General features: G+C 33.5%; 2 protein-coding genes across 2 annotated transcripts; both read right to left on the reverse strand.

Moving 5' to 3' along the window:
- Positions 1-854: 854 nt before the first annotated feature.
- Positions 855-1,601, reverse strand: LOC127903089 (uncharacterized). Its single transcript, XM_052443747.1, has one exon. It carries the CDS (start codon positions 1,599-1,601, stop codon positions 855-857), a length of 747 nt encoding a protein of 248 aa, XP_052299707.1.
- Positions 1,602-11,112: 9,511 nt separating this feature from the next.
- Positions 11,113-15,122, reverse strand: LOC107176445 (uncharacterized). The gene is made up of 4 exons (XM_052443748.1): positions 14,993-15,122; positions 14,391-14,860; positions 13,767-14,336; positions 11,113-11,442 (listed from the first exon to the last, which is right to left on the reverse strand). Exons 1-4 carry the CDS (start codon positions 15,120-15,122, stop codon positions 11,113-11,115), a joined length of 1,500 nt encoding a protein of 499 aa, XP_052299708.1.
- Positions 15,123-15,689: the final 567 nt, after the last annotated feature.

The following is a 15,689-nucleotide window of genomic DNA, read 5'->3' on the forward strand; positions in this document are numbered from 1 at the left end:
TCTTGAATCAGTTATGGAACAACGGGGATTGTGCGGTCGATTCATTAGTATTCAAAGACCGCTTGAATAGTTATCTTTGTGGGCGACAGCACACAATGTCCAAATCAATGACGGATGTCGATATGGTATGTATTTTATTACATTTCACATGCTCTATAATGAAAACATTCGAGTTGTTGCTTTTTCTTTGTTGTATTTCAATTGCATATATAACGAACATGTTTTTCAATTTTTATATGCAGTTACTTATCCCTGTTAACTTGGACGGCGCGCATTGGGTACTAGCACGAGTTGACTTTCGGAAAAATAAAGTCTGGATTTATGACTCATTACTCACATTTCGCGACAACAAAAGGTACAAGTTGAAATTCAAGCCACTTGAAGTTATATTCCCTCGATGGTTGGAATATGTTGGCTTCTACAATATCCGACCTGAGTTGCGGAGTGAAGACCCGTGGAAAGTTATCGCAGTTAAGAGCGCGCCGCAACAAGAAAGAGGCACTGGTGATTGCGGTGTTTTTGTATTGATGGTTACGATGTATTTAATGTTCGGGCTTAGATTGGAGTTTAACGCTAGTCATGTCGAGTACTTTAGAAAGAAGATTGCGGTTGATATATTTAATGACGATATTATATTGTAGACCTATGTAGTAATTTTAATGTTGAAATTTGATTTTTTTTTTAATTTGCGCACTTAAGTTTATATAATTTTAATGCTTCACATTTTGAACTTTAAAATAAAATAAAGTTTTATGAAATATAAGTGTACAATACACAAAAAACAATAACAGTTTTAACCAACGAAACACAAAAACAATAATAGTTTTAACCAACGAATAACACACAAAATACAACTAACTTCGAGTCGACGCAATAGGATTCTTACATCGCTTACGATTATGGCCTAGTTCATGACACCGGCCGCATCTTACAGTCCGCCGGTCAACGTCCTCGCCAGCCGAGGGTATTCTGAGCTCTTTAAGATGGCCAGGTGGTGGTGCCTCAACTAGTGGGTATACTTGCATCTCCTGAATTTCATCTGGAACTTCCCAATCAGCCACATCACCAACTGGCTCCACTGGTTGTGCATAAGCCATCGCCAACGATTCTGTAGTGTAAAAGTCCGAGCAAAGGTTAATAAAATCCACCCGGTGTGTTAGACATGCCGCAATTGCATGAGCACACACAAGCTGATCAAGCTGAAACACTCTGCAGGAGCAAGTTCTCTTTTGCAAGTCAACCAACCCTTCCTTAAGCCCACCACCTATAACTTGAAAACGATGCGGAGACACCGGCAGAACTATCATTCTTTCAGCTATAGTTCTCCTCTCAGTGACTATTTCATCCGCCCATGTTGTTAGCCGAGTAGTCATTGATTCAGCCACAATTTTTCTATCATAAAACCATTGCTGCAATGTTTTCCTAAAGTGATCAACAAGATGAGTAACAGGAAATTTTCGAGGTTCCCTCATGAAAGCATTAACACTCTCTGCGATGTTGGTGGTAAGAATGCTGTACCTCTTACCTTCAAACTGAGACCTTGCCCAATTACACGTACCGACATTATTTTCTAGGTAATCAACCGCACCCGAGTGGATCATCCACAACCCTTCAAGTTGTCTCTTAAATTCCTCGTGGCCATATGCTTTTGCTCAATTAATAAAGGCAGGCTCAAATTCATCCCAAAGAGCTTTGGACATTCTAAATTGTGACTTAATGTTACCTTTGACGTGGTAAAAACAAACGCCATGAGTTGCATTGTGAAATACTTTAAGAATGGCTCTCCTTATGGCAGTGCATCAATCAGAGATAATTACCAACTCAGGTCTATCACCAATCACTCCGTGTAACTTCATCATAAACCATTCCCAAGCATCATTGTTTTCTGAATCCATGATCCCAATGGCTAACGGATACAATTGATTGTTACTATCAAGACATGTTGCCACGAACATGCTTCCACGATATAGTCCCTTCAAATGAGTACCATCTACAGCAATGACAGGCCATATGTACTGCATAAACCCCTTGATGGAAGATCCGAGTGCTACAAAATAGTACAAGAAATTACCATCTCCATCCTGCTCGAGGTGAGTGACTGTACCCTCATTCGCTGTAGTTAGTACGTGAGAGTATTTAGGGACCAAGTTGTATGACTCTGCAGGGTTGCCGCGAACTATTTCAAGACCAACTTCTCTCGCCCTATATGTCTGCTGGTATGTTAACTGAACACCGTATTCTTGTTGCATATATGCTCTTATGTCATTGGGAGTATAAATCCTCTTATCTTGAATATATTTTTCTGCGATAATATGACCGACAGCCCGGCTCCTTACTTGATGACGTCCATCAACCAATACCTCATTATGACAAGTGTGTACATTATTAATTCTCTTCACTACCCAAGGAACATTTTGCTCGTTCGAACTTCTAGTTGCTCGAATACGCCATTTACATGATTCTGAACAACAGTGTCGTAGTAGACCGTGCAATCTTGAAATCAAACTTATCTCTAAAGGCCACCTTGCATAGTTGTAATATAAGCTCATTCTTCTCAGCAAATAGCTTACCCACGCTGATATCATCTGAGTCACAACTGCTAACAAAGCTTGGAGCAACCATGTTCGAAGGCAAAGTTGGAGCAAGACTTGTAAGGGGGTCAATTCTCCTTCTTGATCGAACCATAGAAGGAATATGTCTATTGCCTCTGTTATTCACGGGAGTATTGTCTTCACACTCATCCTTATGCTGAAACGACGGAACATTCGAAGGACCGGCTCCTCCATCATCACCATCATTATTGAAACGAGTGCCCCGCCTTGTATTATTAGAAGGTTCTGCACAAACATTATCCCCCTCTGTCTCATTATGAAAATCATCATTGTCCCAAAAATCATTGTTGTGATACGGAGAATATCGTTGCTCCAACGACGTTGTTATTGGAAATACCGTTGTTCCAACATCCTGTAACGTAACGCCATTATCATCATCGTTGTCATAATTGTCGTGGATTGGAGAGTAATATTGCTGCAGCGATATTGTCCTTGGCAACACCTCTTCATCATTATCGGGGCCATACATATTTGCTCTAAACGAAGTTTCTGTATCGACATGTGGCTCAATACCTTCGCTCGGAACTCGAGGTGATGTGGTCACGAATATAGGAATGCATCCAAAATTAGCTACGTCAGATGCCATATGCAACACAACCCTCACCATTTCATCGTCACATATATCCATGGGCATTGCACATATACGATATAATGTGTTACTAGACCTCAAAGTTGTCTTCATTGTGATACTATAGTCATTAAGGTTTATTTGTAACATCTCGTATACTCTTGTCAATAACTGATCAAACAGATAATTTTTTCCAACCAAAAAAGCTCGATTTTTACCATTCACGTACTCCATACGACCATTCTCTAATGTCTCCCACCAACCATCGTAACACATTTCAAGTACAACTAAATCCATTAAGCCTGAAATTATAAAAAAAAATTATTTGAGTCCTATTAAAATAATACAATTTTAATGAATCTCCAGGTGGGTGAGACAGGCAGCCTGTCGCCAGATTCAGATTCACCCGACTCAGTTCAGTAAGTTCAGAAAATAATTCATACCACTAAGTGACGTCGATTTGTGTTGGATCTGGATAAATTATGATCGGATATCACTTTTACCGTTGTCTTTTGAGGTCGCCGTTGGCTGATGATTCAAGAGTGAAAAACTACTTTTGGTTTGGCGATATGGGAGAAACAATGTTGGTTTTGTTCTGTAAAGAAGGGTAATTTGGGAAGAAAGGCTTGTGTTTGGCTAATGTTGATAGAAAAAAAGTTAAGAGGGTTAATTGCGAAAATAATAAAATATTAATGGTTATTTTCGTAAATTTCCCCAAGGGTTTAGGGAATGGTAAATAAGTAATGAAAATAAAACTCATATTTATTCGTTAAAATATAATTTGAGAAATAGAATAAAATGTGTAGGTCATATATAATTTGAAAATAAGAAATTGAATTTTATGTTCATGGGGAGTTGGGAATCAGAATGAAGGAATGTGAATGAAATTATTTTTGTATCCCTATAATTTTTTTATATTTTTCGAATTACCCTCGTTCAAATCTCAATCAATTTTATTATTTTAAATGTCATTATTATTATTATTATTAATTTTATTATTTTAGTTATTATTAATTATTATTATTATTTTTATTAATATTACATTATTAATAGTTATTATTATTATTTTTATAATAATATTTATATATGTATTTAGTTTATGAAAATTACATTATTTAATACTATGAATATTTTGGTAAATTGATTCTCATTCTCATTCTCATTTATTTTGCTAAGTAAACACATCAATGACATTCCAGCACATTCTCATTCCCATTTATTTTTGCCAAGTAAACATTAGAATCTCATTCACATTCCTCATTTTTATTCCAGCTCATTTTCATTCCCAGCCCATTCACATTCCATGAAGTAAACGCACTATAAAAGAAAGGATAAATTCACTTGAGAAGCCGTGATTTTTTAAATCGCCTCAAACTATCAATTCATTAATTGAGTCCCAATTCTCAATTTAAGTTATAAATTTTAAAATAAGAAATTTTCTATAATGTTATATATGTTTCTACAATATTGATAGTGGCATTGTTGTAAGCCGATAGATATAGTGTTGCATTACTTTCTAAATTGAAAAATCAAAATTTAGAATCTTAATTACCAATAGTGTTTACTTCACATTTTATGAGTGGAAATTGCAATCAATTACATGGAATCCATGCGAAAACGGTTTTGGGAAATAAGGGTATATTTGGAGCATGTGATTATAGCGTATTATAATATTATTTATATTAATTTAATATTAAGGCAATGCTTGGAAAGAAATTGTATTGAGATAAATGGGGTGCGCTAATGTGGCATTGCTTTTGCTTTTTTAATAATAATAAATAAATATAACTTTTTAATTTTATAAATTATTATATAATATTAATTTTTATTTATTTTATTTTTACATCATAATTATTAAAATAAATTAATAATTCTATAATTTATTATTCATATTTTATTTTTATTATATTAAAAATATAACTAAATAATGTATTATTTAATTATATAATAATTAATAAAATTGATTAATATTTAATAAGTTAATATAACTAACAATAAGTACTTAAATAATATATAAAAATAAAATATTACATAATATTGCATTATTTAATTATATTATAGTAATTAATATATAACAATTGATTATTATTTAAAAAATTAATATAACTAACAATAAATATTTGTATATGAATAAATTTAAATAATATTAATTAAAGTTAATACTAATAAAAATAATAACATAAAATATCATTACGTTATGATATTAGTTAGGGATTATTTGATTAAATTATTTACTTCGATCTTTATTTCACATGTTATATATTTAAAAAATACTGAAAAATAAATGTTATACTGCCGAAAATATAAGGCTATAAGCTTCAATCTTTACAAAATATTGTGATACTTTTTAACATTTATACTAAAAATAATGTTAAATTTCTAAAATTTAAGACTTCTATATTTAGTGTTTTTCTAGGTACTAATAAATATTATTTTCTAAATATATAATTTAAGTTAATCACAAAAAATTAATACAGTATAATATAGTACCAAACATTGTACAACATTATTATAACATTATATTTAATTAATATTATTTAAATTTATTCATATATAAATATTTATTATTAGTTATATTAAAATAATACAATACATTTGTATTAAAAGAATAATATACAATCTAATACAATATAGTGTATCAAACGCACCATGTGAGTACAATTCTCTAGGAAGGTGTAAGAATCAAATTCCTATAAATGAAGTACCAATTTTACCCCATTTAACTTTTAATATCCCAAAATTACTCTCCCTTTAAATTAAAAAATAAGAAAACAAAAAATCAAAACAAAAGTGAGCAAATTGTCGTCAGTGTCCCGGCTCGTCATTGACAAAGCTCCATCATCTTCACTAGTCATTTTCCTATGGAGCAGCAGTGCACAAACACCTTTGTGTCATTACCAAAAGCTCCCTCGTTATTGCTATTCATCGCCTATGGAGACGTGACCGATTGGCCAGCACATCGTTGCCGTTTGGGTACTAGCAACCAACTAAATAATAATAACATAATAACGAGGATGATATTATTATTATTGTTGTTGTTATTTTTAGTTTTAATATTATTTTTATTTTTATTATTATTAATATTATAATGGACATACAAGGAACAACAATTAATAAAGATTATTTTAATAATTTATAATAGTTTATTATAATTTTAAGATAAATTAAACACATCAATGAAATTACAGTTCATTCCAAGTTTGATCTTTACAACTTAAGTAAATAACTATTGTGATTCCAATTCTTCATTATGATTCCAGCATATTCCGATTTCAGTCCATTCTGATTCTAACCAATTCTAATTCTCGTTTAATAAATGCACCATAAGTGTTTTACTCTCATTCATTCATTTAATATAATGATAAATAGTTAGTTAATTAAATAATAATAATAAGTAATTATTAAGTTGTAGATAAATATAGAGGTAAAATCCCATTTAATCTATGTTTGCTGCTTTGATCTATTCACCTGCCAATATTAATCCTCTCCCCAATATTAATGGTCCCCCAAGTCTCAAAAGTCTCCTAATACTTAGTCATTTTGAGATGCCATAACATCAGTATGAGAAACCAATCCTCTTATTGTTCCAACTCTTTTATGCACATCCCAATTTATTTTTGTAATTAATTTGTAGGGCTCTTCTTGTTTCTATTTGAAATTGTTTCATTAATTTCTTGAGTTGTTAAAATTTTATGCGGTAAAAATGAGAGTAGTTGTGACATGATATGTAATTTTATCTATGAGGGAATTATTTACTGAAATGCCAAGGTTATCAAGAATGCCAATTAAAGAATAAATAAATAATGAAGTAATTTGACCTCTATCATTGATGTATTTGTTTGTCTGGCAGTCTGTCGTAATACCTTTCTTCATTCTTAGTCATCAATGCTTTCAAAATCATAATTAAGAAAGTTTTAAAGCAAATCAGAGGTTGAAGAAGTAGCTCACAAGAAAATTAAAGATAATGGCATAAAAAAAGTACTTAATCAATCTCATCCTAATGTAGCATGTAGGTAGTTTAAATTATATTTACAGGATTGTGGCAAGGTTGATGCTTACAAGAATCAGGGGATGAAGAACAAATACGAATAAAAAACAAGTTTGATAAAGTGACGTGAGCCTTGTTCTGCTAGTCTTCTATGTAATGGAATCTGAGCCACTAGTTCTTGGGTGAGTACCAAAGTATTAGATAATGCCTTGAATAGAGATAGAAACTGAAAAAATAAGGGAAATTTACAGCAATAACCATAAAATTTTATGCTTTTTCCATCTTAACCCCCAAACTAATTTCTATCAACATTAGCCATAAAAAAACCTTTCAGACCAAAATACCCCTCTCACATCTCTCCCCCAACAATCTCTCTTTCACTCATCTCTCCCAAACCGAAGAAACACCCATAGTCGGCGGCAACATCAGCCCTCGTCGGCGGCAGCTCCATCCATCATCGGCGTCCGATCTACCATCTACGGCCTTCAACAAAACCTAGGTTAGCCATTTTATTTATATTTCATTAATTTAAAATGAAATTTTAGAATAATAGTGGTTGTAGTTTGAGAATAATGGTGGTGGTGGTGGTGGTGTTTGTGGTGGTTGTTGTTGTTTTGGGAGTCTGTTGTTTTGGGAGTGATTTGTGATTGTATTGTTTTGGGTTGAATGATGCTGCCCACCGAGGGAACCGCTGTCCAGCGAAGGGCACTAGAGCGCACGCGCCGCTCGCACAAGTGACGAGCGCTAGCTTGCACCCATCGCTGGGCAGCAGCGCGCGCGTGCGCTTGCTGTGCTGTCGCACCAAATTACAGTGGGTTTAATTTTTTTTTCCGTCAAGTTAATTTCTTTTATTTTTGTTGTAAATGCAATGTAATAATGTTATAAATATTACATATATATGGCGAAATCAGAATCATCAGAAATCGAACTAGGCAGGATGTATTTTCGTTATGCCGATCACTTTCCGGGTTGAATTTCAAGCATGTGTAATTTATCTTTAGTCGTAAAAGCCATCGAGCAAAAAATTAACAAAGCGGTAGTTGAATCTGTTCAAGAAGGACATATTTGGGCATTTTTTGGAATGTCGAAGCTTTCCATTTAGTGGGGTAATTTTGCACAATCTTTTACTGAGGCAAGTGGCCCATGAAGAAGACAACTGTGAGGATCAATTATGGTTTCAAATTGGTGAGCATTTGATTCGATTGTCAATTGCAGAATGGTGCCTGGTTACAGGACTTTCCTATGGTGTAGATACCGAACTAAGAAATAACAAAACTGTGCATAGGCTACGGAATACATATTTTGGTGGTGTGCATCGCAAGATCAATCTTAAGGAATTCGATGTATTATTTGAGAAGTTGAAATTCAAGGCAATGGACGATATTGACGCATTAAAGATTGCGCTCTTTTATTTTGAGGACAGAGTTCTAAATGCAAGAAAAAATGACTGTCAAATCAATTTCTCATGGCTTAACGAAGTAGATGATATAGAGTACTTTCGAAAGCGTCCATGGGGTCTTTTGTCGTGGGAAATGATATACGAGAGTCTTGACAATGCAATGTACGAGAAAGACGAGAAATTTAAGATGACTTAGTTGAAAAACCCAGATCATAGCATTGAAAAGTACAATTTTTACGGCTTTACGTCTGGGGTTCAGGTGCATTGTTTTTTTGTTTATTAATAAGTTTTATAGTATTAAATATTTGATGGTTGTTTAATAGGTTTTTCACTTTGGTTGTTGCAGGCTTTGATTTATGAAGCGATCAGAGGTTTGCCGTCAGCATGGGTCGTGAAAACGAAGAAGAAGATTCCCCGCATCGTGCAATGGAAGCTCATGGCGTCTTCGAGAATCAACTTTGCTGAGGTTTATTCGTTCTTCAACAACGAATCTCGTCTTGTAAGTAATATGTATTAGTTATTTTTTTAACGTTACTAAATTCAAGTTATGTATACTTACTTAAAATTTTGGATTGAATTTATGGCAGGGGGACGTTTTACAAACCCTTGAGCCGAATGCAAAGGAGAGTAGCAGAAAATATTGGCTCACTGTGAAGGATTACATGCCACGCATTCCAGACTAGGTTGCCTACTCTTCTAGGTGAAAAGGTTAGGAATTCCATTAAAGCCCTTTATGATAACCGCATTCCTTATGATGAACTCACTTATGGTGAGTTAGTCAGTTTCGTCAACAAAGAAGGTTTAAAGATCTGTCAAGATTTGAAATTACAGAAACGACTTAAATGGGAGCTTAGGAAATCTAAGCAAGAATTAGACAGTTTCTGTAAACAATTTAATTATGACCCCTTTAAAACTTCCATTTCCAAAAATTTTAGTGGTGAGTGTTCTTCCAAACCTCACAAGAGACATTACAAATCCAAAAGCTATAGAAAGCCATTCCAGAAATTTAGAGAATCTTCTTATAAGAAACCCCAGAGGCCTTACAAGAAGCCCAACTTCTCTAAGAAAAAGGAATTTAAACCTAAACACAAAGCCCCTTTCAACTACAAAGAAGCCATATGCCATAAGTGTGGTATAAAAGGCCATACTGCAAAGTATTGCAGAATGAATCGAAAGCTTCATGAACTTGGCCTTGATGAAGAAATCCTCTCCAAAGTAGCCCCTCTTCTCATAGAGTCCTCTGACTCTGAGTCTTCTATGTCGGGAGATAGTGACCCCCTTCAGGTCGATGAGCTTATTGACTCAGATACCTCTGCATATAGCAGTAGTGATTCTGAAACAGATTCTTATTTAAAGAAAATCAATGTCTTGACTAAAGATCAAGAAACCTTTCTTGAACTCGTAAAGCATATTTCTGATCCAAATCTCCAAAAAGAATATCTTGATAAGCTTTTGAAAACTCTAGATTTTAATAAAGCTGAGACTTCTAAAATTCCAAGCGTTAAAAAGAGTTCTTATGATCTTACTAAAATTTTGGATAAAAAGAAAATGAAGAAAACTGCTCCTAACATTCAAGATCTTCAAAAAGAGATTAAAGAAATCAAATCCGAGATTAAAGAATTAAAAGAAAAACAAAAAAGTGATTATGATACTATCCAACTTCTTTTACAAAAACAATTACAAGATAATTCGGATAATGAATCGAATTCTGATAATGATGATAAAAATGATCAAAATCTAGAAAACATTGAGTCTGTACCCAATGATTTTCTATTTGTTTTAAAACAAATCACTATGAGAAAATATTTAATTAAAATTACCCCAATTTTTTCTAGTGAATTTGCAATAGACGCCATTGCCCTTTTTGACACTGGTGCCGATTTAAATTGCATAAGGGAGGACATTGTCCCCAAAAGATTTCATGAGAAAACAAAAGAAAGGCTTTCCACAGCCAACAATTCAAAACTTAAAGTAAATTCTAAAGTCGAAGCTTCAATTTATAATAATGATTTTGAATTTAGAACTTCTTTTGTTCTTACAAATGACATACACCATGCTGTCATTTTAGGAACCCCTTTTATAAATCTTATTACTCCCTATACTGTCAATTACGATGGTATATCTTTCAAAGCAAAAAACAAAAAATTTGTTTTCCCATTTATTGAAAAGCCAAAAACAAGTAATTTGAATATTGTTAAAGCTTGTTCTGTTTATCAGAATCAAATCAATAATCTTCTCAGATAAAGACAAAGTGATTTAATGTTTTTACAAAAGGATTTAAGTTTAAAAAGAATCGAAAGCATATTACAAAATGATTTCATACAAAAGAAAATCTCTGATTTCAAAGCACTCATTGAAAAAGAAATCTATGCTGATCTACCATCTGCTTTTTGGAATAGAAAACAACACTTGGTAGATTTACCTTATGAAAATTCTTTTGATGAAAGACAGATTCCCACTAAAGCCCGTCCAATCCAGATGAACATGGAATTGGAACAACACTGTAAAACTGAAATAAGTGACTTGGAGTCCAAAGGACTTATTGTTAAATCTCGGTCTCCTTGGTCTTGCGCCGCGCTTTCTTTTTCAGAGATCTCTTTTGGAGATTCCTGGTTTGGGAGAAACTTTGTAATGCAAGCATGAGCTCGGGAGATTTGGAAATGGATTTCATCCATTGGTTAACTTGGTCATGGGTAGAAAGGGCTTTAGACTTTGCCTCCTCATCTTCGATCATGTCAATCCAAGACTTGATTGGCATGGCAGAGGAGAGTAGTTTTTCTTTAGGAGGAGAGGATTGGGATTCTTTAGAAGTGGCTTTAAGATCAATATCTTTGGCAATGCCTTTTCCTTTGCTGCTTCTTTTTGGCGGCATTATCTGTTTTGAAGAAATTCCCGAGTTAGAAAATCAGGAATAGAATTTTTATCACCTTTAATAAATTGAATATCAAAATCAAAAACACCTAAAATAGCTTGCCATCGTGCAAAAATCTATTTTGATGCAATGTTTTGAACATCCTTTTCTAAAACATGTTTTGCAGCTTTGCAATCAATTCTAAGTAAAAATTTTTGATTTAATAAATCACTTTGAAATTTGGAAATGCATAGAACAATGGAAAGAATTTCTTTTTTAATAGTAGAATATTTTTTCTGACATTCATTCCAATGGGCAGAAACATATTGTACTATTTGTTCTTTATCATTTTCTTTTTGTTTTAATATTCCTCGATAACCTAAATATGATGCATCAGTTTCAACTATTTTAGGTAATGCAGGATTAGCAAGATATAAACACGGAATACTTTTAACAGAATTCTTTATGAGTTTAACAGTCCTAGTATGCTCAACATGATTCTTTTTTAATCTATCATGCAAAGGTTTAGACATCCTATTGATATTTGGACAAAAATCAAGTACATAATTTAAACTTCCTAGAAACCTCTGTAATTGAGTCTTATCTAGGATTTTGTCTGGGAAGTTGTCTACGAAGACAAGGGAGCGCTCAATAGGAGTAATGGTTCCTTTGAAAATATTGTGACCTAGGAACCTGATCTTTGTTTGGAACAAAGAGACTTTGGAACTAGAGATTGCTAAGCCAGCTTTTTTGGCAGCAAAGTAAAAAGTCTTTAAATGTTTAAAATGTTGGTCGATGGTTTGAGAAAAAATTAAAACATCATCTATGTAAACAATGCAAAATTCAGAATAAGGGTTATAAATATCATTCATAATTCTTTGAAATTCTGAAGGTGTATTTTTCAAACCAAATGGCATAACAGTCCATTCATACTGTCCGAATGGAACAGTAAAAGCGGTTTTATAACGGTCTTTAGGATGGATTTGAATTTGCCAAAAACCCAACTTCATGTTAAATTTTGAAAATATGAAAGCAAAATGCAGTTTTTGAAGCAAATCCTTTTTATTAGGTATTGGGTATCTAATCCATTTTAATGCTTTATTAAGGGGTTTATAATTTATAACTAATCTAGGTGTTCCCCTTTCAATCTCGAAATTCTTATTAACATAGAACGCGGCGCAAGACCAAGGAGACCAAGATTTAACAATAAGTCTTTTGGACTCCAAGTCACTTATTTCAGTTTTACAGTGTTGTTCCAATTCCATGTTCATCTGGATTGGACGGGCTTTAGTGGGAATCTGTCTTTCATCAAAAGAATTTTCATAAGGTAAATCTACCAAGTGTTGTTTTCTATTCCAAAAAGCAGATGGTAGATCAGCACAGATTTCTTTTTCAATGAGTGCTTTGAAATCAAAGATTTTCTTTTGTATGAAATCATTTTGTAATTGGCTTTCAATTCTTTTTAAACTTAAATCCTTTTGTAAAAACATTAAATCACTTTGTCTTGATCTGAGAAGATTATTGATTTGATTCTGATAAACAAAACAAGCTTTAACAATATTCAAATTCCTTGTTTTTAGCTTTTCAATAAATGGGAAAACAAATTTTTTGTTTTTTGCTTTGAAAGATATACCATCGTAATTGACAGTATAGGGAGTAATAAGATTTATAAAAGGGGTTCCTAAAATGACAGCATGGTGTATGTCATTTGTAAGAACAAAAGAAGTTCTAAATTCAAAATCATTATTATAAATTGAAGCTTCGACTTTAGAATTTACTTTAAGTTTTGAATTGTTGGCGGCATAAAGCCTTTCTTTTGTTTTCTCATGAAATCTTTTGGGGACAATGTCCTCCCTTATGCAATTTAAATCGGCACCAGTGTCAAAAAGGGCAATGGCGTCTATTGCAAATTCACTAGAAAAAATTAGGGCAATTTTAATTAAATATTTTCTCATAGTGATTTGTTTTAAAACAAATAGAAAATCATTGGGTACAGACTCAATGTTTTCTAGATTTTGATCATTTTTATCATCATTATCAGAATTCGATTCATTATCCGAATTATCTTGTAATTGCTTTTGTAAAAGAAGTTGGATAGTATCAGAATCACTTTTTTGTTTTTCTTTTAATTCTTTAATCTCGGATTTGATTTCTTTAATCTCTTTTTGAAGATCTTGAATGTTAGGAGCAGTTTTCTTCATTTTCTTTTTATCCAAAATTTTAGTAAGATCATAAGAACTCTTTTTAACGCTTGGGATTTTAGAAGTCTCAGCTTTATTAAAATCTAGAGTTTTCAAAAGCTTATCAAGATATTCTTTTTGGAGATTTGGATCAGAAATATGCTTTACGAGTTCAAGAAAGGTTTCTTGATCTTTAGTTAAGACATTGATTTTCTTTAAATAAGAATCTGTTTCAAAATCACTACTGCTATATGCAGAGGTATCTGAGTCAATAAGTTCATCGACCTGAAGGGGGTCACTATCTCCCGACATGGAAGACTCAGAGTCAGAGGACTCTATGAGAAGAGGGGCTACTTTGGAGAGGATTTCTTCATCAAGGCCAAGTTCATGAAGCTTTTGATTCATTCTGCAATACTTTGCAGTATGGCCTTTTATACCACACTTATGGCATATGGCTTCTTTGTATTTGAAAGGGGCTTTGTGTTTAGGTTTAAATTCCTTTTTCTTAGAGAAGTTGGGCTTCTTGTAAGGCCTCTGGGGTTTCTTATAAGAAGATTCTCTAAATTTCTGGAATGGCTTTCTATAGCTTTTGGATTTGTAATGTCTCTTGTGAGGTTTGGAAGAACACTCACCACTAAAATTTTTGGAAATGGAAGTTTTAAAAGGGTCATAATTGAATTGTTTACAGAAACTGCCTAATTCTTGCTTAGATTTCCTAAGCTCCCATTTAAGTCGTTTCTGTAATTTCAAATCTTGACAGATCTTTAAACCTTCTTTGTTGACGAAACTGACTAACTCACCATAAGTGAGTTCATCATAAGGAATGCGGTTATCATAAAGGGCTTTAATGGAATTCCTAACCTTTTCACCTAGAAGAGTAGGCAATCCTGCTAAGAACTTCTCTTTCCAGGTTGTATGATTTGCATCATCTCTGAGAAAGAGTCTAGTGAAGAAGGTGGTTTTGTAATCTTGGAATTCACTGAGTTTCCTACATCTCAAATTATATAGTAACTCAGCATTTTTGTCTCTAAGGTGGGAAGGATCACCTATGAAATGGAGGGATATAGTTAGAATCAGGGTAGCTACAGCATCCTGAATTGGGTTAGTAAACTCATCAAGAATGGGGGCTCCATTCTCATCAATTTGGATGGCATTAAGGATATCTAATTGTTGCTGCATAGTGAGAAGGTGATCCCACCATCCTTTAAGTTGACCAGTAAAACCCGCAATGAGAATCTCTGCAATGGCTTTGTCAGAAGTTCCTGATTGGGTTTTATAGGCATTGGCTGCCATGGTCATCTATTGCAACAATCCTATGATGTTATACTCGGACATTCCATCTATATTCCACTCATAGATAGAGGATGCATTATATCGAGACTGATTTAATGCACTAGGCTTGTTGTCTATGGTCAAATCAGGTGGAGACTTGACAGTGGGAAGGGCTAATTCCCAATGGATTTTATTGGCTTTAGGGGTAGGTTCTTCTTTAAAGGCTTCTAGATCAGAAGAGCCTATAGACATTTGGTCATGTTCCAATACTCCAATCTTGCTAGATTGGGGAGTATCAGGGGCTATTTGAACTTTGCTAGATGAGGAAGAAGCAGCTTCTATCCTATCTAGTTGTTCTCTAATGGCTTTAGCAAAATCTGATTTTGACTCTTGAACAAGCTTTTGACTAGTTTTTGAAACCTGAAAAGGTTTGAAAATAGGTTCTTTAAGCTTTTTGTCAGAATCTGATTTTGATGAAACAGGAGAAACGGAGGAAACGGCAATAGTAGTCTTTTGGAATTGGTTTTCTATACGGGCCAATTGTTTTCCAATTGTATTTAAGTTAGTATTACAGAAATTATTCTGTTGAATAATACTACTTAAATTCGCATCAGTATCATTTGGCTTTGGGATTTTGTAAGGTGAGGGTCTAATCTGAACAGGAGGTTCACCGTGATCGACGGTTAAACTCCGAAGAGGTGGATGCTCAGATTCTATGGTCCTATCGCTATCAGAAAGTTTCCACTCAGAAATTTTCTTGCTAATAGTAATAGGGTTTGACTCTTTAAAAGGATATGAAATGTTGTTCTCAGAAGAATA

The sequence above is a fragment of the Citrus sinensis genome, chromosome 6 (genome assembly GCF_022201045.2).
Source record: "Citrus sinensis cultivar Valencia sweet orange chromosome 6, DVS_A1.0, whole genome shotgun sequence".
Lineage (NCBI taxonomy): Eukaryota > Viridiplantae > Streptophyta > Magnoliopsida > Sapindales > Rutaceae > Citrus > Citrus sinensis.